We start from the raw sequence: 22281 nt of genomic DNA, 5'->3' as shown, positions 1-22281 counted from the left end.
GGACAGGTGTGCGTAATGATGGGCAGTCTCATTCAAGTTATTTGTATTTTATTTTTATTTTTTACTATTTTCCCCATTGTAGAATAATATTGAAGACGAGGCAAAGGGTGGCTACTTTAATGAATATAAAATATATTTTGATTTGTTTGAGAGAGAGAGAGAGAGAGACTCTTCTTCTTCCCACCCACCTCCCTATAGGTAGACCATGAACTATATAGACTACGACTAGGCTACCTGACCATCTCCACTGTAGGTTGTACCAGACTCTGAAGCCATAAATAACCATTATCCCAAAAGCTCTGTGCAGAAATGAGCTTTAAAAATGGCCATGTTTAATCTAATACAGATTCCCGAGTGGCACATGGGGTCTAAGGCACTGCATCTCAGTGCTAGAGGCATCACTACAGAACCTGGTTTGATTCCAGGCTGTATCACAACCAGCTGTGATTGGGAGTCCCATAGGACGGTGCACAATTGGCCCAGTGTTGTACGTGTTAAGGTTTGGCTGGGTATGCTGTCATTGTAAATAAGATGTTTTTCTTAATAACTCACTTTCCTAGTTAAATAAACGTTAATAAAATATTTTAAATTAACATACTTTGAAATTATATCAGGCTATGTAAGCTAAATGTACAAACAAAAAATATATTAAACAAATATCCTAAAGTATAATATTTTCGAAAGTACTAATATTACTGTCCCCACTACAACATAAATACATGTAATTTTGTCCTTGAAACATATAAATTAAGCACTTTCGAAGTCTATTCATTCCTATGGGACTGTGTTTCAGAGGAGTGCCAATATGGCCGTCGAGTGGGTTTTACAGCCTCTCATTGGCCAATACATAGCATCAGCGATCCATGGTTTATATACATCATTGGCTGCATCGCGCTGAGCTCACTTCCGTGTATTCTTTATTCGACGGACGCATGCTTCCGTCTCCATTTTCATAAAGTCAAGGCGCCGCGACAGGAGCACCTATCCGCAGTTGTCAGTAGCCGTGCGCTATAGCAGCGAGAGCTCTACATGCGAAGAAGTGGAAATTAAACTGGACTATTTCCCCTTCTGTTTATTTATTTTTTCTACCCACTCAAAGCTTGATTTTTAATTGCACATTTTGCATTACGAACTGATTTAAACTCAAAAATGGAGAATCAAGAAAGCGAGTATCTCCCGGAGCTTCTCGCGGAGAAGGACAGTATGGATGTCTCGTTTACGCACGCTATGAAACTTTTATCTACAGGTAAAAACACATTTTATTGGCAAATGTCCTGCCTCGAGTAAAATGATTTATATTTTAGCCATTGCGTTAAGATCTATATATATTATTATTTTTTTAAATGGTGCGTTTTGACAACGACGCACCTTGACTAGACGGGACTGCTAACGTGGGTCTGCAAACAGTAGACTCTTTCTTCTCATGGTCTGTGCTACGACCCGTTATCCCACTGCACTTACAGGGTGACACGGTCTAGACACGGTTTAACAACCCGGTTGAATGATAAACGCTATATTTCACGGTATCGAGTTTGTGAATTTCCATGCGCACATGGTAACCTATCCGAAATCTCTCCCTATCGCATGCTCAAAGATGCATCTCTATTTCCACAGTGGTCTTTCTGTGCCCTCAAACCAGAGACCGTGGTGGGACGTTCTGGCGTCTTTGTGTGGCAGATAACTCCCTTATTGTGTGGTCGTTGCCCACAGCAAACAATCACAAAATACTATGTTTTCTGCCCCAGAAACGTTTTGTATTTCTAATGTGGGTGATTGCACAGATAAACAATTCATAGTTGCATGTCGCTTTAAAACGTTTTTATAAATCGCATAGTACCCTTTGTGGTGGTTCATTTTGAGTAGCCTACTATTGAAGCAAAGTGTATGTGTGTGGCGAAACGGGCACGTTTTGTTCTGACTCATGGTTTAACTAGCAAACAAACCGCACAAGGGCTGATTTATTGAAGTTTTTAAGAGAACAATAAACATTTAAAATATATTTCTGGAATGTATTTTACATTTGCCAAATACATTTAAAAATGCATAAGAAACGCATGTTAATACGTGAGGTACATCTGTAAATGTATTTGTAATTTTTTGTAAATATATATTTTTTACAACTGGGTCAGTTTGATACAGTGTAACTGTGTGACGATAGCAGTGTAACAATTAAGCAGTTTGTCTGCCTAAACACGGAAGTTATTCGGTCAGTTTCGAGATGCTACCATTTGTGGGTTTATTTCTTAATATTTTTGTGTGTTTGGGGGGGGGGGGCTGGTTTCACGAACACATTTTAAGACTAGTCCTGGACCCAAATGGCAGGCTCAGTGGGGATTCTCCAAGGAAATAACGGTTACTCTGTCCGGGAAACGGGCCCTTTCAGTTCAGCTGTAATGTTTTACACATTTGACTGAACTCTATTTTGAAAGGCTGAAATCCGGAGAAGCACAGCAATGAGTGGTTAAACATGGCTGAAACGTGGTGTTCCAGCTGGATCTGACAGTTTTCCATGGGGAAATTGAGTTTTTCCCTCTGTCCTTTCCACCCATGTGTTTTGCGTTATTAATCCAGACCTCCTGGAATGGACATCTAGTGCAGTACCGTAACCTACCACTTGGTGGCAGTAGTTTATAGATTGTTTAGCCTTATGACCTTATCAAGACCCTCTGGTGGCTGTCTGTCAGTACCTTTTGAGTTCACAGATGAAGGAATGATGGTTCATTGTTGCTCGAGAAGTGTCTTGGTTGATTGTCTCGTAAAATACTGTATACTCAAAACATACTGTATACTCAAAACGTTTCAGGTGGGTTGCCACCAGGTCTATCAGTGAGTCACAATGCAACAAAAAAAAATCTTCTGTATATCTCACTTTGCCCCCCCCATAGAACTTTTGTCCAGTACTGCTAATAATTACCATTGTAAAACGTCTTCTCTTGATAGTGCTAGATAGTGGCTAGCCTGTTAGATAAGTGGCTAGCCTGTTAGATAAGTGGCTAGCCTGTTAGATAAGTGGCTAGCCTGTTAGATAAGTGGCTAGCCTGTTAGATAAGTGGCTAGCCTGTTAGATAAGTGGCTTTAGGCTACTGTAGTGGGACAATGCAACGCGTCAGTGTGTCACTGGCTGGTCAAGGGATAGTATATAACAATATATATGCCTAGTGCCTTTGAGTGGTACAGTACCTGTGTGTCAGTGTGTGGCAGGTCCATGAAGTTTAGATCAGTACAGAAGACACCGCTGCTAGCGAACCTCTGGCTGCTAGCGAACCTCTGGCTGCTAGCGAACCTCTGGCTGCTAGCGAACCTCTGGCTGCTAGCGAACCTCTGGCTCCCAGCTGCTAGTGTAGTTGACACGTTTGCGCGTGGCATACTGAGACGCTGTCATGACTTGAGGCTCTTTCACGTGTATTTATTTTTATTTCACCTTTATTTAACCAGGTAGGCAAGTTGAGAACAAGTTCTCATTTACAACTGCGACCTGGTTTTAACTTCTAACGGCAACTGCATCGTTATAACATAGTAAGATTTCGTGGTTTTGAATTCTCCCTTGTAGAAATCGAGAGAATCCAGAAAGGCGAACCCAAGAAGGAAGGAGGAGACTCGTATCTGGACCTTTTCACCGTCAAGAATATCAAACTGAAGGAACGCGTGCTCATACCCGTCAAACAGTATCCGAGGGTAAGCCTGCCACCTCTCGTCTCCTGACCCTCATTCAGCAGCAGGAGCCTGGGAGTATGCCAGCTCTCAGCCATGCTCTAAGGGGGGACTCCAAATCAAACGTTATTTGCCACGTGAGACGAGTATAAATGTAGACATTACCCGGGAAACGCTTATTTACAAGCTCTTATCCAACAGCTCTTGTTTTTATTTTTAAGGAGAGTTAAGAAACTGCACTGTTGGGTTAAGGCCTTGTAAGGAAGCGTTTCAGCGGGAGGTAACACATGTCACAGTAAATGTTTCTCCCCAAGGGACTTTAAAAAAAAAAAAAAATTAATTTCCTCCACCCTCATTATTTAAAGTGATACTAAACCTCTGTTTCCATGGTGATTACATGGCTGGCGGACGCTTTACAGTGTGACCACTGTGTGTGTGTGTCCACAACCCTTCGACCAGTCTGGCGGCTTGCACAATTGTTTCCGTTATAGTTGTTTCAAATATGTTTCAAATACTTTTGATTGTCTAATTCCTTACACCTAGTGAAGGCCTTCCACATGTTGTATTGGAAAAGGTCGTATGACCCACTCTGAAACCCTGCTTTATGCAACAGGTACAGAACACACAGCCTCTTTTCGACACACAGCCTCTTTTCGACACACAGCCTCTTTTCGACACACAGCCTCTTTTCGACACACAGCCTCTTTTCGACACACAGCCTCTTTTCGACACACAGCCTCTTTTCGACACACAGCCTCTTTTCGACACACAGCCTCTTTTCGACACACAGCCTCTTTTCGACACACAGCCTCTTTTCGACACACAGCCTCTTTTCGACACACAGCCTCTTTTCGACACTCAGCCTCTTTTCCACACTCAGCCTCTTTTCCACACTCTAAAAGCCTTATTCACAGTGACCCATCCGCTGCCCCCCCCCCCCCAAAAAAAAATGGTTGAATCAACGTTGTTTCCATGTCATTTCAACAAAAACATTCAATGTGCTGACGTTGAATCGATTTGGAAAACTGATTTTAGATTTGAAGAAAGTCATCAAACTAAGGGAATTTAGTCTTGTTTTTCAGCCAAGTTTTAACTTTAAAATCCAATGACCTGAAATGTCCTGTTGATTTCATGCTAGTTAACAACCAAATGTGTAAAAAAATATATATATATTTGTTTTAAACATCTGTTAGTGACGTCTGTGCCCAAAATCACATTGTTTGATTATTTTGTTGATATCCTGTAATGTTTAAACGGGTTTCATTTGTTTGTTCTGTCTCAAGTAACATACCAGCACCTCAGACTTTTGAAGCCATATGCTTCTCCGCATGCTGTTACACAAGGAATCATCTTCTGTAGTCTAAAGCTGTCTTGTTTGTCCTGTTTCCAGTTCAACTTTGTGGGGAAGATTCTTGGCCCTCAGGGCAACACAATCAAACGCCTTCAGGAAGAGACTGGGGCCAAGATCTCTGTACTTGGCAAAGGCTCCATGAGGGACAAAGCCAAGGTGAGAGAGCTGACATGTATACTTCACACCTGCTATCCACCTGTTACACACACCTGTTATCCACCTGTTACACAAACATATACACACACACACACACACACACACACACACACACACGTTATCCACCTGTTACGCACACAGTGGAGGGAGTCTGGCCACAGCTGTCCGAGGGAGGGAGTCTGGCCACAGCTGTCCGAGGGAGGGAGTCTGGCCACAGCTGTCCGAGGGAGGGAGTCTGGCCACAGCTGTCCGAGGGAGGGAGTCTGGCCACAGCTGTCCGAGGGAGGGAGTCTGGCCACAGCTGTCCGAGGGAGGGAGTCTGGCCACAGCTGTCCGAGGGAGGGAGTCTGGCCACAGCTGTCCGAGGGAGGGAGTCTGGCCACAGCTGTCCGAGGGAGGGAGGGAGTCTGGCCACAGCTGTCCGAGGGAGGGAGGGAGTCTGGCCACAGCTGTCCGAGGGAGGGAGGGAGTCTGGCCACAGCTGTCCGAGGGAGGGAGGGAGTCTGGCCACAGCTGTCCGAGGGAGGGAGGGAGTCTGGCCACAGCTGTCCGAGGGAGGGAGGGAGTCTGGCCACAGCTGTCCGAGGGAGGGAGGGAGTCTGGCCACAGCTGTCCGAGGGAGGGAGGGAGTCTGGCCACAGCTGTCCGAGGGAGGGAGGGAGTCTGGCCACAGCTGTCCGAGGGAGGGAGGGAGTCTGGCCACAGCTGTCCGAGGGAGGGAGGGAGTCTGGCCACAGCTGTCCGAGGGAGGGAGGGAGTCTGGCCACAGCTGTCCGAGGGAGGGAGGGAGTCTGGCCACAGCTGTCCGAGGGAGGGAGGGAGTCTGGCCACAGCTGTCCGAGGGAGGGAGGGAGTCTGGCCACAGCTGTCCGAGGGAGGGAGGGAGTCTGGCCACAGCTGTCCGAGGGAGGGAGGGAGTCTGGCCACAGCTGTCCGAGGGAGGGAGGGAGTCTGGCCACAGCTGTCCGAGGGAGGGAGGGAGTCTGGCCACAGCTGTCCGAGGGAGGGAGGGAGTCTGGCCACAGCTGTCCGAGGGAGGGAGGGAGTCTGGCCACAGCTGTCCGAGGGAGGGAGGGAGTCTGGCCACAGCTGTCCGAGGGAGGGAGGGAGTCTGGCCACAGCTGTCCGAGGGAGGGAGGGAGTCTGGCCACAGCTGTCCGAGGGAGGGAGGGAGTCTGGCCACAGCTGTCCGAGGGAGGGAGGGAGTCTGGCCACAGCTGTCCGAGGGAGGGAGGGAGTCTGGCCACAGCTGTCCGAGGGAGGGAGGGAGTCTGGCCACAGCTGTCCGAGGGAGGGAGGGAGTCTGGCCACAGCTGTCCGAGGGAGGGAGGGAGTCTGGCCACAGCTGTCCGAGGGAGGGAGGGAGTCTGGCCACAGCTGTCCGAGGGAGGGAGGGAGTCTGGCCACAGCTGTCCGAGGGAGGGAGGGAGTCTGGCCACAGCTGTCCGAGGGAGGGAGGGAGTCTGGCCACAGCTGTCCGAGGGAGGGAGGGAGTCTGGCCACAGCTGTCCGAGGGAGGGAGGGAGTCTGGCCACAGCTGTCCGAGGGAGGGAGGGAGTCTGGCCACAGCTGTCCGAGGGAGGGAGGGAGTCTGGCCACAGCTGTCCGAGGGAGGGAGGGAGTCTGGCCACAGCTGTCCGAGGGAGGGAGGGAGTCTGGCCACAGCTGTCCGAGGGAGGGAGGGAGTCTGGCCACAGCTGTCCGAGGGAGGGAGGGAGTCTGGCCACAGCTGTCCGAGGGAGGGAGGGAGTCTGGCCACAGCTGTCCGAGGGAGGGAGGGAGTCTGGCCACAGCTGTCCGAGGGAGGGAGGGAGTCTGGCCACAGCTGTCCGAGGGAGGGAGGGAGTCTGGCCACAGCTGTCCGAGGGAGGGAGGGAGTCTGGCCACAGCTGTCCGAGGGAGGGAGGGAGTCTGGCCACAGCTGTCCGAGGGAGGGAGGGAGTCTGGCCACAGCTGTCCGAGGGAGGGAGGGAGTCTGGCCACAGCTGTCCGAGGGAGGGAGGGAGTCTGGCCACAGCTGTCCGAGGGAGGGAGGGAGTCTGGCCACAGCTGTCCGAGGGAGGGAGGGAGTCTGGCCACAGCTGTCCGAGGGAGGGAGGGAGTCTGGCCACAGCTGTCCGAGGGAGGGAGGGAGTCTGGCCACAGCTGTCCGAGGGAGGGAGGGAGTCTGGCCACAGCTGTCGGAGGGAGGGAGTCTGGCCACAGCTGTCGGAGGGAGGGAGTCTGGCCACAGCTGTCGGAGGGAGGGAGTCTGGCCACAGCTGTCGGAGGGAGGGAGTCTGGCCACAGCTGTCGGAGGGAGGGAGTCTGGCCACAGCTGTCCGAGGGAGTCTGGCCACAGCTGTCCGAGGGAGTCTGGCCACAGCTGTCCGAGGGAGGGAGGGAGTCTGGCCACAGCTGTCCTTCAGGACAGGGAGGGAATCTGGCCACAGCTATAAAGGGATTGTTAGTTGCACCTGCCTAGCCCTGAAAGTGAGGGTAGATGTATCTCACCTGGTTAACACCTTTTTTTTTTTTAAAGGTTATGAACTGTCCGGGGTCACCTGATAAAGGCCATGTTGTCTAAAAGACTGTCATAGGTTACATAGACCCGGACCGAGGTGGCTTGTGTTCCTCAACGAGCTCTGGAACTGTCTTGTGTTTTCAGGAGGAGGGTCTGAGGAAAGGTGGCGAGGCCAAGTACGCACACCTGTCTATGGAGCTGCATGTCTTCATCGAGGTGTTTGCCCCCGTGCCCGAGGCTTACCTACGCATGGCGCACGCCATGGAGGAAGTCAAAAAGTTCCTGTTTCCTGTGAGTGGATTCGACTCTTAAGTGTGGTGGTTCTGTAAGCTGCTGTTTTTGTTTGTCACCTTTCATTTCCTTGTCCGACCCTGCAGTACCCTCTTACACAAATAAATTAACAAATAAAATAAAGGTGCGAGTTGAAACCAGATAAGGGCGTTGAGAGGGATGCCACAGGGAACCATTTTGAGGCCCCTCCGAAGAACCATAAATGGGATGTTTCTTTTTGAAGAATCATAAAATAAATATATATATATATAATAGCCCTGCTGTAGGGTTTTTAGTCTTATTTGCATATTTCCCAGTGTGCCTTTGGAGTGAATTTGAGGTACCAGCCTCGACTGTGTTTGCTAGTAACACGTGTTCGTAGAATTCATTCATTTTCAGTCCAGGTGCTTCCCCAAATAAGTTCCTAAGTGAATGTTATTATTAAACTGGCATTCTTTGAGATGTACTGTATCATCTCATAAGGCCCTCTTCTTTTTCTTTTTTTGGTGGTGTAGTTTTACCCTAATACAGTGGCATAAAACTGATAGTTTTACAGGCCACGTCAAACTACATGTCCCATCATGCTGGCTTTCAGTGCTCTGTGATTCCTGTTGGAATCCAGCCACACTGGGGATATTAAACTTTTAGCCTTTTCATTCACCCGCATTCAGAATGACTGCCGGGATCAGGAAGACTAATGTATGAAACTACCTAAACCATATCCTCTGGAACAAACATTTCAGAATGATCTAGAAAATTGTGTTTTATTTATATTTGAGTAGCACACGATGAATTTAGCAATCAATTTCCATGCAAAAAATAAAAATAGATATTGAAACAAACAATTCCAAATATCTACCTGCAATAGATAATGCTGGGAAATATAATAATGCTGATTTTTGGATTAGTTTGACCACTGGTTATCAACATCAACACTGGAGCGTTTTTACACCACTGAGTGTAAACTGAATTCACACTAGAGAAGTTACACAGAAAAATCAACAATATTTTACACGGACCAATGTGCTATGAAAGGGGACATATCTCCATACTTCTGAAGAACCGTAGATTCCACGTCAAGAACCTCACACTTAAGAGGTTCTTTATCTGGCAAGAATTTTCGAAGGAACCTTTAAGAGCTAAAGAACCATTTAAGAACCTTTAAGTTTTTTAAAAAGTGTACCTTGTCACGGTTGTGATCAGTTGAGGACACTAAGTTAGTATATTTAGTTTTTTGTTTGAATATTTCTAAAGTGAAATATTTGAGAACTCGTAATTCTGTCTCCGTGGAATTATTCTAATTGTTGTACTAGCCACTCCCTCAGATGTCTGGTTGTTAACGGCAACAATGGCTGACTGTAAAATACTATTGAGGTTGTGCACTGCAACATGCCACACCATCTCGCTAGCGGTTCTGCCGTACTTCCATTTATTATGGATCCACGTTAGGTGATGCCTCGGTATATCTACTCTTTCTGGGGTTTATTATGGATCCACGTTAGGTGATGCCAAGGTATATCTAGTCTTCCTGGGGTTTATTATGGCTCCACGTTAGGTGATGCCAAGGTATATCTAGTCTTCCTGGGGTTTATTATGGCTCCACGTTAGGTGATGCCAAGGTATATCTAGTCTTCCTGGGGTTTATTATGGCTCCACGTTAGGTGATGCCAAGGTATATCTAGTCTTCCTGGGGTTTATTATGGATCCACATTTGGTCCTGCCAAGGCATCTACTCTTCCTGGGGTCCGGTAATATTAAGGCAATTTATTATTATTTTCTTTTTAACATGACATTCATAACAGATTTCACAACACACATAGTATGACGCACCTTTTTAAACGAGGACCCACTGTATGCAGTATTTCCATAAACTGTATGCGGTGGGTTACCTACAGTACATAATAATATATATATATATATATATATATATATATAAAATATAATCGGCAGGACTTGTTTGGTTGTTGCTAGTCTAGCTATGACGTAATTACAGAACTTAATTTCCCTGGAAAGACTACGCATGAATCATGGAGGTTAGACAAGTTTGTTTGGTTCCTATGGGTGAATGTAAACCGGTGATTTGGTGTGTGTGATTTTCACCAGACGACCCTGTTTTGGAAGTTATTGTAGTGCTCTGTATTTACAGCCATTTTCCCTCTGAAAATACTTCTAGGTTAGTGAGCTTCATTTGTCTGGGGAATGTGTTTTGATATGGCTGTTGCTCTGCAAGGCAGTCTGTTCTTCTCCCTACCCCCCCCCCCCCAAAAAAAAAATATTTCCATGTTTAGTTGGCTTAGGTAGGAACGGTTGAATGTTTAGGGAGCATATTAACGGTCTATCTTGTTAAACGAAGGCGACGCCGTGGTGCTCTTGCTGATGGATTAATTATGAAATCAGACAAAAGGTTGTTTTCTGCGAGTTGTCAATCTAGAGATGAATGGAGCGCAGCCAAGCCTGCCTGCGCTGCTTATTATAGTATCACAATTGCGTCCCAAATGACTCCCTATATGGTGCACTACTTTTGACCAGGGCCCCATGGAACCCTATTCCCTATGTAGTGCACTACTTTAGACCAGAGCCCTATGAAACCTATATAGTGCACTACTTTTGACCTGAGCTCTATGGAGAATAGGGTGCCATTTGGGACAGACCACTGAATATTTCCTTTTGACTGTCGGGATCACTAGAGGATAGTCAGGCTCTCAAAGCACCCTATTCCCTATTAAATAGTGCACTACTTTAACCCAGTGGCCTCTGCATGGGAACAGATTTATGAAAAGCATTGATGGGGGTGGGGGGGTCATGGTTTAGCATCCAGGCTGTATCACATCCGGCTGTGATTGAGAGTCCCATAGGCTGGCATACAATTGGCCCAGTGTTGTCCGGGTTTGGCCATGATAGGCCGTCATTGTAAAGTAAGAATTTGTTCTTTAACTGACTTGCCTAGTTTACTTAAAGAAATAAAATAAAAAGAATGTACCCACAAAGGGAGAAAGACTGTTTGTTGCTGGTAGTGAATCTCTACTGCAGGAGTCTGTCATTATGTATCTGTCGGGTCCAACCGCTCCACTAAACTGAGGAAGATTTACCATTAGGGTACGTGCACTAGGTATTTTACCTGCTTGCATAAGTGAAGACTAGACGCGCACGCGCACACACTGTTTTAAGGGCTTTTTGAGACCGGCTCTCATTGCCTTGCTCTTATAGTCATTAGTGGAATGCGTTGTGGCTCGGGTATACTTGTCACGACTTCCGCCGAAGTCGGTCCCTCTCCTTGTTCGTTCGGCGGTCGACGTCACCGGCCTTCTAGCCATCGCCGATCCACTTTTCATTTTGTTTTGTCTTACATACCTGGTTTCAATTCCCCAATGACTTGTTCGTTATGTAACCCTCCGTTCCCCCATGTTTGTTTGAGTAATTTGTTTATTGTATTGCGGTCCGTATTTGTGGCCTTGTATTTATACGACGTGTATTGTTATATATATTTGAGTAAAATTGCTTTCATTACTCAGATCTGCTGTCCTGCGCCTGACTCATCTCACCAGCGACACACAGACACATAATACTGAACACAGGGCTGTGGGGTGACAGGGGTGCAGCTTGAGCCCCACCCTCTTATATTTATAGATAGATAGATCATGTAAAGTGAGCAAAAATATAAAGACAACATGTAAAGTGTTGGTTTCATGAGCTGAAATAAAAGATCCCAGAACTGTTCTGTGTACACAGAGCGTATTCTCTCATTTTCTGCACGCAATTGTTTTCCTCCCTGTTAGTGAGCATTGTCATGCAACACAATGTCACAGATATCTCAAGTTTTGAGGGAGTTGGCATGGTGACTGTTGCCAGCTCTGGTCACTGATGTACGGAAGTCGGAAATTTACAAACACGTAGGTTGGAGTCATTTAAAACTCGTTTTTCAACTACTACACAAATTTCTTGTTAAAACCTCTTAGGGCTCCCCCTGCATTTTTTTCAACATTTTGTTAAAAATCACGCAACATTTCAACGTCCTGCTACTCATGCCAGGAATATATTATATGCTTAGTATGTGTGGATAGAAAACACTCTGAAGTTTCTAAAACTGGTTAAATCATGTCTGTGACTATAACAGAACGTGAAAAGCAAGCAAAATCCCAAGAAAAACCTGGTCACAAAAAAATAAATAATAATATTCATCCGCCAGTCTCTGAATTGTCTATGGTAAGAGAAAATAGATGGCGATCAGTTGACAGTTCCTACAGCTTCCACACGATGTCGCCAGTACTGTCAATTTCATGGGATTTAATCCTTGGTGGAATGAGAAATAGACCCTTCCTGTCATCCAGTATACAGGAAGAGGCTTATGGGAGAGAGACAATGGACGATGATTTCAAGAGTAGCTGCTATTGAATACAGATCACCCCGTGATCAAATACCTAAAGTTGGGTTACAAAAGTAGTTTGAAGTGTTTTGTCAAAGTTTATAGGCAACTTTTTTTAGTTTTAAAAAATGACGTTGTGTTTTGGAACGGTGCTTTTCCATGGATCAGACGGGCTATATAAATGGACATTTTGGGTATACATGGATGGATTTAATCGGGAAAAAAGACCCAATTGTGATGTTCATGGGACATATAGGAGTGCCAACAAAGAAGCTCGTCAAAGGTAATGAATGTTTTTTATATTTTATATCTGCGTTTTGTGTAGCGCCGGCTACGCTAATTCTTTTGTTTACGCCCCCTTCAGGTATTTCGGGGTGTTGCATGCTATCAGATAATAGCTTCTCATGCTTTCGCCGAAAAGCATTTAAAAAAATCTGACATGTTGGCTAGATTCACAACGAGTGTAGCTTTAATTCAATACCCTGCATGTGTGTTTTAATGAACGTTTGAGTTTTATCGAGTGCTATTAGCATTTGGCACTTCCATTTCCTGTTGTACCACGTTCATCTGTACAAACAATAGTACCAAAGTATAAACAAAATGGGACCACGCAGCCGTCATACCGCTCAGGAAGGAGACTCATTCTGTCTCCTAGAGATGAATGTACGTTGGTGCGAAAAGTGCAAATCAATCCCAGAACAACAGCAAAGGACCTTGTGAAGATGCTGGAGGAAACAGGTACAAAAGTATCTATATTCAGAGTAAAATGAGTCCAAATCGACGTAACATGAGGCAACTCGGCAAGGAAGAAGCCACTGCTCCAAAACCGCCATTAAAAAAAGCCAGACTATGGTTTGCAACTGCACATGGGTACAAAGATGGTACTTTTTGGAGGAATGTCCTCTGATCCGATGAAACAAATATAACTGTTTGGCCTTAATGACCATTGTGTTACGACGAAAAACGGGGAGGCTTACAAGCCGAAGAACACCATCCCAACCATGAAGCGCGGGGGTGGCAGCATCATGTTGTGGGGGTGCTTTGCTGCAGGAGGGACAGGTGCACTTCACAAAATAGATTGCATCATGAGGCAGAAACATTATGTGGATATATTGAAGCAACATCTCAAGACATAAGTCAGGAATTTAAAGCTTGGCCGCAAATTAGTTTTCCAAATGGACAATGACCCCAAGCATACTTCCAAAGTTGTGGAAAATGGCTTAAGGACAACAAAGTCAAGTAAGTTATTGGAGTGGCCATCACAAAGCCCTGACCTCAATCCTATAGAAAATTTGTGGGCATAACTGAAAAAGCATGTGCGAACAAGGAGGCCTACAAACCTGACTCCGTTACATGAGCTCTGTCAGGAGGAATGGGCCAAAATTCACCCAAATAATTGTGGGAAGCTCGTGGAAGGCTTCCTGAAACGTTTGACCCAAGTTAAACAGTTTAAAGGAAATGCTACCAAATACTAATTGAGTGTATGTAAACTTCTGACCCACTGGGAATGTGATGAAAGAAATCAAAGCTGAAATAAATCATTCTCTCTTATTATTCTGACATTTCACATTAAAATAAAGTGGTGATCCTAACTGACCTAAAACAGGGACATTTTACTAGGATTAAATATCAGGAATTGTGAAACTGAGTTTTTAAATGTATTTGCTGACGTGTATGTAAACTTCCGTCTTCAACTGTATGTTAATTTCTGTACCATAATCCAAAACATTTTTAGAGAAATTGGCAGTACATCCAACCGGCCTCGCAAACCACTTGTAACCTCGCCAGCTCAGGACCTCCACATCCTGCTTCTTCACCTGTGCGATCGTCTGAGACCAGCATCCAAGACGGCTGATGAAACTGATGCGTATTTCTGTCTGTAATAGAGCCCTTTTGTGAGGAAGCACTCATTCTGATTGGCTGGGCCTTGCTCCCCACTGGGTGGGCCTATGCCCTCCCAGGCCCACCCATGGCTGTGCCCCTACCCAGTTATTTGAAATCCATAGATTAGGGTCTAATGAATTTATTTCCTTTATGAACTCAGTCAAATTTGACCATGTTGCATTTTATATTTGTTCAGTATAATGACCTTTTCCCTCCTTCCCGATCCTCCCATCTTTACTACCAACCCTCATCCTTTTTGTCTGTCCTCTGTCTCTCTCTCTCAGGATATGATGGATGACATCTGTCAGGAACAGTTCATGGAGATGGGTTATTTGAACGGGGGCCAGGAGCACGGGCCAGGGGTCCCACGAGGCAGAGGAGGACCACCGGGCCCAAGGAGCCGAGGAGGGCCTTCGGGACAACCAGGGGCACCCAGGTAAACAGACTCAGGATGAAATTAATCAAGGTGGCTGATGAGAAGTTATTGTCTGGTCTGTCTACAGTATGTCTGTTCAAATAACACTTCATCCTCTGTCTCGTTCCTCTTTTCTGTCTGCATTATCTTCACCCTCTGTTTCGCTGTCTGCATTATCTTCACCCTCTGTTTCCGCTGTCTGCATTATATTCACCCTCTGTTTCACTGTCTGCATTATATTCACCCTCTGTTTCACTGTCTGCATTATATTCACCCTCTGTCTCCTTTCTGTCTACATTCTCCTTCTCTACTCTCTCTCGCTTGCTCGCTCTCTCTTCCTCCATCTTTCCAGGGGTAGGGGTATGCCCCAACGTGGAGGTACCACCAGGGGAGGTCCAGCCAGAGGCGGGGTAGCGAGGGGGGCACCAGCAGGAAGGGGAACCCCTGCCAGAGGGGCAACAGCACCCCGAGCCAGACTCACTGCCCCTGGTGGGCCTCCAAGAACCCTTCCTCCCCCCCACCAACACGCCCCAGCACCGGAACAATATGAGGAATATGTAAGATGAAATAACTTTATTATTCCGTGACATTTTAACATTTTTTTTATTTTTATGATCTCTAACATCCTCTTACATGTTTAATATTATCCAGCTGATTTGAGTTTTTATGTTAAAGTGATCAAGTTACATTGTAACAATGCACATATTGCAATTCAGAGAACACGTAGGGTCAAACCGGCATCGTGTAACGCTTTGAAGCCTGTAATTAACAATTTAAGAGTCCAATCTGGTTATTTATTTAACCTTTTAATTTATCCCGGTTAGTTCTCTATTTCACCAGGGAGATCAGATCTAGGTCAAGACAGCAGTAGTAGCTGGAGCCGACTAGTAATGTGTTATTGTAGAGAGTTGCTAGGTCTGCCTTTTTCATAAGACATCTGTACAAAGGCAATGTTAATTACATTTTTAAGAACTACCCCTGGTTTATAATTGGATTCACCTTTTATTTTATTGGGTTTAGGGTTGGTGGCTCGTGGTCCCTCCTGGGTTATGGGTTGGTAACGGTGCCTCCTGGGTTATGGGTTGGTAATGGTCCCTCCTGGGTTTAGGGTTGGTAACGGTGGCTCGTGGTCCCTCCTGGGTTAAGGGTTGGTAACGGGGGCTCGTGGTACCTCCTGTGTTTAGGGTTGGTAATGGTCCCTCCTGGGTTTAGGGTTGGTAACGGTCCCTCCTGGGTTTAGGGTTGGTAACGGTCCCTCCTGGGTTTAGGGTTGGTAACGGGGGCTCGTGGTCCCTCCTGGGTTTAGGGTTGGTAACGGGGGCTCGTGGTCCCTCCTGGGTTTAGGGTTGGTAACGGTCCCTCCTGGGTTTAGGGTTGGTAACGGTCCCTCCTGGGTTTAGGGTTGGTAACGGTCCCTCCTGGGTTTAGGGTTGGTAACGGGGGCTCGTGGTCCCTCCTGGGTTTAGGGTTGGTAACGGTACCTCCTGGGTTTAGGGTTGGTAACGGGGGCTCGTGGTCCCTCCTGGGTTTAGGGTTGGTAACGGGGGCTCGTGGTCCCTCCTGGGTTTAGGGTTGGTAACGGGGGCTCGTGGTCCCTCCTGGGTTTAGGGTTGGTAACGGTACCTCCTGGGTTTAGGGTTGGTAACGGGGGCTCGTGGTACCTCCTGGGTTTAGGGTTGGTAACGGGGGCTCGTGGTACCTCCTGGGTTTAGGGTTGGTAACGGTCCCTCCTGGGTTTAGGGTTGGTAACGGGGGCTCGTGGTCCCTCCTGGGTTTAGGGTTGGTAACGGTCCCTCCTGGGTTTAGGGTTGGTAACGGGGGCTCGTGGTCCCTCCTGGGTTTAGGGTTGGTAACGGGGGCTCGTGGTCCCTCCTGGGTTTAGGGTTGGTAACGGTCCCTCCTGGAGTATGGGTTGGTAACGGGGGCTCGTGGTCCCTCCTGGGTTTAGGGTTGGTAACGGGGGCTCGTGGTCCCTCCTGGGTTTAGGGTTGGTAACGGGGGCTCGTGGTCCCTCCTGGGTTTAGGGTTGGTAACGGTCCCTCCTGGGGTATGGGTTGGTAACGGGGGCTCGTGGTCCCTCCTGGGTTTAGGGTTGGTAACGGGGGCTCGTGGTCCCTCCTGGGTTTAGGGTTGGTAACGGTCCCTCCTGGGGTATGGGTTGGTAACGGGGGCTCGTGGTCCCTCCTGGGTTTAGGGTTGGTAACGGGGGCTCGTGGTCCCTCCTGGGTTTAGGGTTGGTAACGGTCCCTCCTGGGGTATGGGTTGGTAACGGGGGCTCGTGGTCCCTCCTGGGTTTAGGGTTGGTAACGGGGGCTCGTGGTACCTCCTGGGTTTAGGGTTGTTAACGGGGGCTCGTGGTCCCTCCTGGGTTTAGGGTTGTTAACGGGGGCTCGTGGTCCCTCCTGGGTTTAGGGTTGGTAACGGTCCCTCCTGGGGTATGGGTTGGTAACGGGGGCTCGTGGTACCTCCTGGGTTTAGGGTTGGTAACGGGGGCTCGTGGTCCCTCCTGGGTGTAGGGTTGGTAACGGGGGCTCGTGGTACCTCCTGGGTTTAGGGTTGGTAACGGGCCCTCCTGGGTTTAGGGTTGGTAACGGGGGCTCGTGGTACCTCCTGGGTTTAGGGTTGGTAACGGGGGCTCGTGGTACCTCCTGGGTTTAGGGTTGGTAACGGGGGCTCGTGGGTTTAGGGTTGGTAATGGGGGCTCGTGGTACCTCCTGGGTTTAGGGTTGGTAACGGGGGCTCGTGGTCCACAGCATTGCAGCAGTTAATGAAAGCGCTTCCTTTTTTGCCAACTTATTTACAGTCTAGATCTCACACATCAACTGGTGAATGAAATTCACTTCACAAGCTTAGGATGACCTCTCGCATGTTTATTTTGTTCTCTCTCGCTCTGCTCCTACTTCTGACCCCCACCCTATTCTCCCTCTCTCTTCTCCCTTTCTCTCGCTCTCTCCCCTTCTCACTAGGCCTATGATGAGAGCTACACTGAGCCAGCGTACGAGTCATACAACAGTTACTACAGTCAGCCACAGGCGTGAGTCACCCATCTCTCCCATCTATTGGCAACAAACCACACACACACACCACGCATTGGCTGTCACATCCTTGCTCTTCACGGTTACACACACACACACACACCACGCCATCGCCACGGTTACCCACGCCATCGCCACGGTTACACACACACCACGCCATCGCCACGGTTACACACACCACGCCATCGCCACGGTTACACACACCACGCCATCGCCACGGTTACACCCTACTTACTAACTGGAGTCTCACGTAATGGAGAATGTTGGGACTGAAATAGTTCTGAATTCATAAGGAGAAACTTTCCCTGTGGTAGGAGTCTGTTTTTAAGTTGGTAAGTTCAGCTAACCTTCGCTATGTTTGAAATCGGATAACATCAGTTATTAAAGCTATTTCATATTTTTTGTATTCGTTTGTCTCATCTATTAAGTGAGGGCATATTTTTTTTTAATGGAATGTATATTGAACATGACTGCTGGTTCGCTTGGTTTGATGGCTAGGTAGGTTTTTCTGGTTGGCTTGGTTTGATGGCTAGGTAGGTTTTTCTGGTTGGCTTGGTTTGATGGCTAGGTAGGTTTTTCTGGTTGGCTTGGTTTGATGGCTAGGTAGGTTTTTCTGGTTGGCTTGGTTTGATGGCTAGGTAGGTTTTTCTGGTTGGCTTGGTTTGATGGCTAGGTAGGTTTTTCTGGTTGGCTTGGTTTGATGGCTAGGGAGGTTTTTCTGGTTGGCTTGGTTTGATGGCTAGGGAGGTTTTTCTGGTTGGCTTGGTTTGATGGCTAGGTAGGTTTTTCTGGTTGGCTTGGTTTGATGGCTAGGGAGGTTTTTCTGGTTGACTTGGTTTGATGGCTAGGGAGGTTTTTCTGGTTGACTTGGTTTGATGGCTAGGGAGGTTTTTCACTGAGTTACAGTTCATATAAGGAAATCAGTCTACTTACATTCATTAGGCCCTAATCTATGGATGGGTTGTCCTGGGAGGGCATAGGTCCACCCACGTTTTCCCCCACAAGGGCTTTATTACAGACAAAAATACTCCTTAGTTTCATCAGCTGTACAGGTGGCTGGTCTCCGACGATCCCTCAGGCAAAGAAGCCGGATGTGGAGGTCCTGGCCTGGCGTGGTTACATGTGGTCAGCAGTTGTAAGGCCAGTTGGGCGTACTGCCAAATTCTCTAAAACGACATTGGAGGCGGCTTGTAGTAGAGAAATTAACATTCAATTCTATGGCAACAGCTCTGCTGCACATTCCTGCAGTCAGCGTGCCAATTGCACGGTCCCTCAAAACTTGAACGATCTGTGGCATTGTGGTGTGTGACAAGTGCACATTTTAGTGGCCTTTTATTGTCCCAAGGACAAGGTGCACCTGTGTAATGATCGTGCGGTTTATTCAGCTTGTTGACATGTCACACCTGTCAGGTGGATGGATTATCTTGGCAAAGGAGAAATGCTCTCTAAAATGGATATGAACAAATTGGTGCACAACATTTGAGAGAATTAAGCTTTTTGTGCGAATGGAACATTTCTGGGATCTTTTGTTTCAGCTCATGAACCATTGGACCAACACTTTACATGTTGCGTTTATATATTTTTTTCATTATATATTCGTCTTTTATCAGACGCTCTTATCCAGAGCGACTTACAGTAGTGAGTGCAGACATTTTCATACTTGTTTTCGTACTTGGTTAGCTTGTTCTGCTTCTAATTTGAATGGTTCTTTCTCCTCTGTTCTGCTCTTAGAGAGCCAGAGTACTACGACTACGGACATGGAGAAACACAGGAAGCATACGAACCCTATGGTAAGACATCAATAGTCCACTCTCAAGCCAAACCTCTCGTCCCAGCGCTCACCCTTTATGGGATATCATCTTACTGTCTATTATTGGTTCTGTAATTGGTCAATTGCATGAATAATGCTGATGGCAACGTGCCTCACAATACATCCTTGTTGAAATGCTTGGGAAACAGAATGAGTTTCAAACGGAAAATTGTGTTGGTTAGAGATTTCTACTTGTCATCCAAGCTCATTTTGTAAGGACATTTTACGGTTGTCTGATCTGTTCTGTCCGTCTCTGTCGTGTGTGTTTCACCCTTCTAGCCCAGGACGACTGGAACGGGACCCAGAGAGTGGCGCCGGGGGGTAAGGCCCCCACTGCCAGAGCGGCTAAGGGCCCTTACCGAGAACACCCCTATAGACAATACTGAACTCATCACCATGCCAACGCCTAGCGACCAACCGTTAACGCGTTGCCCCGACAACCAACCATCAACCTGTCTACCACGGCAGCTCTTGCTCTAAGCAACCCTCGACAAAAGTAATTGTCCGTTTTGTTTTTGGTTTGGAATTTTCTACACTGGACTTTTATGAGCCGAAAATCAGGATCATAACTGATCGAAGCTGATTTGATATTTAATTAAGACCGTAAAAGTTTTTTTTTTTTTTTTTGGATGGAGGTGGGGGGGGATTTGAAGTTTTAGTTGATTTCTGTTTTTCTCTCTGACCATGTCTCCCTCTTGGCTTTTCTTTTGCACTGTTGACTTAAGGTTTCTTTTATTTTTAATGTTTGGATTTAAACTCGCTTCTAGTGGAGTTAGACGACTTATCCACTTGTTGTCGTCTTTAAAGGGACATTTAAAAAACGCTCTACTTCATATTCATTATCTCCAGTTCAACAACAACATATGTGAACGTGGTACGTTTCTACGTTTTTGTAGTTTAAAAAACAAAACTGTTTCCGATGACGACAGTCTGCGACTAATTGACTAATTGACTAATTGACTGACTAATTGACTAATTGACTAATTGACTAATTGACTAATTGGTTGATGTTATTGGAAACAGTTATCTTCATATTTTCACAAGTATTGATGTTGGATCTGGAGATGACGAATATGAAGTAGAACCATTCATTATTTTGTTTAAAACTATACTTTGAGGGACAGTTGCAGATTCCCATTTAGGCTACATTCCTATTTTTTTTACATTTTTTTTTTAATTTATTTTTTTAATAAAATAAAGTTAAGAAACTTAAACACTGTTTCAATTATGTAATATAGACCAAACCAAAAACGCCAAGTCAAATGGAAACAGGGAAAAAACAAACAAATGTTAATGGAATTTGATTTAACATTCCCATTTGTTTTAAATAGTTTTTAATTAATAGTTGTCAATGTAGACTTTTTTTTATTTTTATATAATGACATTTTCTCATTGTACATTTAGAGTTTTTGAAATATAGGCCTGATTATCCCCTGTTGAGATGGACTGTCCTCACATACTACTTTTTATTATTAAAGTTGGTTCAACAGTAAGTTCATTTTTATTATTTTTATTATGTCTCTACAGTCGATGTCTTTTTTATTTTTTACAAGTAGAATACGGCCTTAGATCGGCCTCATGTCGTGATAAATAATGTCACGTGTCAGTACAGGATCTTATTGGTTGAATCTGATTCTATAAAACTGCATGTAAAAAAAAACGATGCAATGAAGGATTGGGACAAAAAAATCTCCACATGACGGGAGATCCTGCAGCTTTTCAATCTGAGCTCTTGTACATACTTTAAATCGTCCAAATCCACTATTCTGCCACTGGTATATGCATTATGCTCTATGTGTAAGGCTTGCCTAAATAGGTAACTACTAAATCTGTCCAAAATATGTTTTTTTTGCAGCAATTTGTCAATAAAGACTAGTTTGTTTTTCTATGTAACTTCCTGCAACTTGGTTTATTTCTACTTCCTGTCCAAGTCAAAATTTTGAAATGTCATTTTTAAATAGCATTTAACAGCCTGGCAGCTAGTTGGTGTTTTTCTTGTTATTTCTCTTCAAAAACACATTTAAAATTTTTAAATGAATTGTATTGTAGTCTGAGGACGTTAACGTATACTAAATGATGTCTTGATTTGTTTTTTTAAATTTATTATTTAAAAAACAGCACGACTTATTCTTTCTCTCTCTTTCTATACTTTTTTAAAAAGGAACCAGAGGTAAAACCTGTAAAATAACCTGGATAGCTTCCTAATGTGTTTAAAGCTCTTAAGCATTGAGTGCCTTGGGTATGTATAACGACTTTTTCAATCCATCTTACCTGTGGTCGTAGAACAACTTTAATGAGAAATGCATTGCTAGACTCTTTGTTAGTAAAATTGAACTGAACTCCACGACCATTTTTTTTAAGTCTTTTAGGTTTCAGGGTTTGACCTCGATGTTCATGTCATGTGTAGTGGCCGACGCGGTGGCTTCTTTAGGAAAGAGAGTAATGGCAGTGCAATGGAGAGGATGGTTTAAACCGTAATCCTTCCACTATAAAGGTAACCTTAACCCTAAAATGAGTCATTTTTGATAGTGTGTTTACACAGTGAATTAAACTGCTGGTAAATGCGTGCAATTTAGTAAAAGAAGAATTCTAGTCATGCAAAATTTTAAAACGACCAAAAGTACGGAAAATAATGTAACTTCAAATATATTATTGCAGTTGTAAGATTTTTTAATTTACTAAAATAACATTGCTGTGTACTTGACAAAATATCCTATAATAGTTTTTTTTTTTATTAGTTTTTAATTAATGCTAAAATGAAAATCTGCAAAGCCGAAACTCTTAATCTTCTGAACCAGTTGAGCTCGTGCTACTTTTTCTTTGGTAATATGTTTGTAAACGTT

General features: G+C 45.5%; 1 protein-coding gene across 1 annotated transcript; it reads left to right on the top strand.

Annotated features, from left to right (window-relative positions):
• Window positions 1-883: 883 nt before the first annotated feature.
• On the top strand, window positions 884-21331 carry khdrbs1b (KH domain containing, RNA binding, signal transduction associated 1b). Its single transcript, XM_036953593.1, has 9 exons — window positions 884-1246; window positions 3551-3675; window positions 5042-5158; window positions 7806-7952; window positions 14463-14614; window positions 14946-15150; window positions 17560-17627; window positions 19360-19418; window positions 19718-21331. The coding sequence occupies exons 1-9, from the start codon at window positions 1150-1152 to the stop codon at window positions 19822-19824; spliced, it is 1077 nt and encodes a 358-aa protein (XP_036809488.1). The 5' UTR covers window positions 884-1149; the 3' UTR covers window positions 19825-21331.
• The last annotated feature ends 950 nt before the right edge of the window (window positions 21332-22281 follow it).

This window comes from Oncorhynchus mykiss, chromosome 18, assembly GCF_013265735.2.
Source record: "Oncorhynchus mykiss isolate Arlee chromosome 18, USDA_OmykA_1.1, whole genome shotgun sequence".
Classification (NCBI taxonomy): Eukaryota; Metazoa; Chordata; class Actinopteri; order Salmoniformes; family Salmonidae; genus Oncorhynchus; species Oncorhynchus mykiss.
This window is presented reverse-complemented; position numbering and strand designations above follow the sequence as displayed.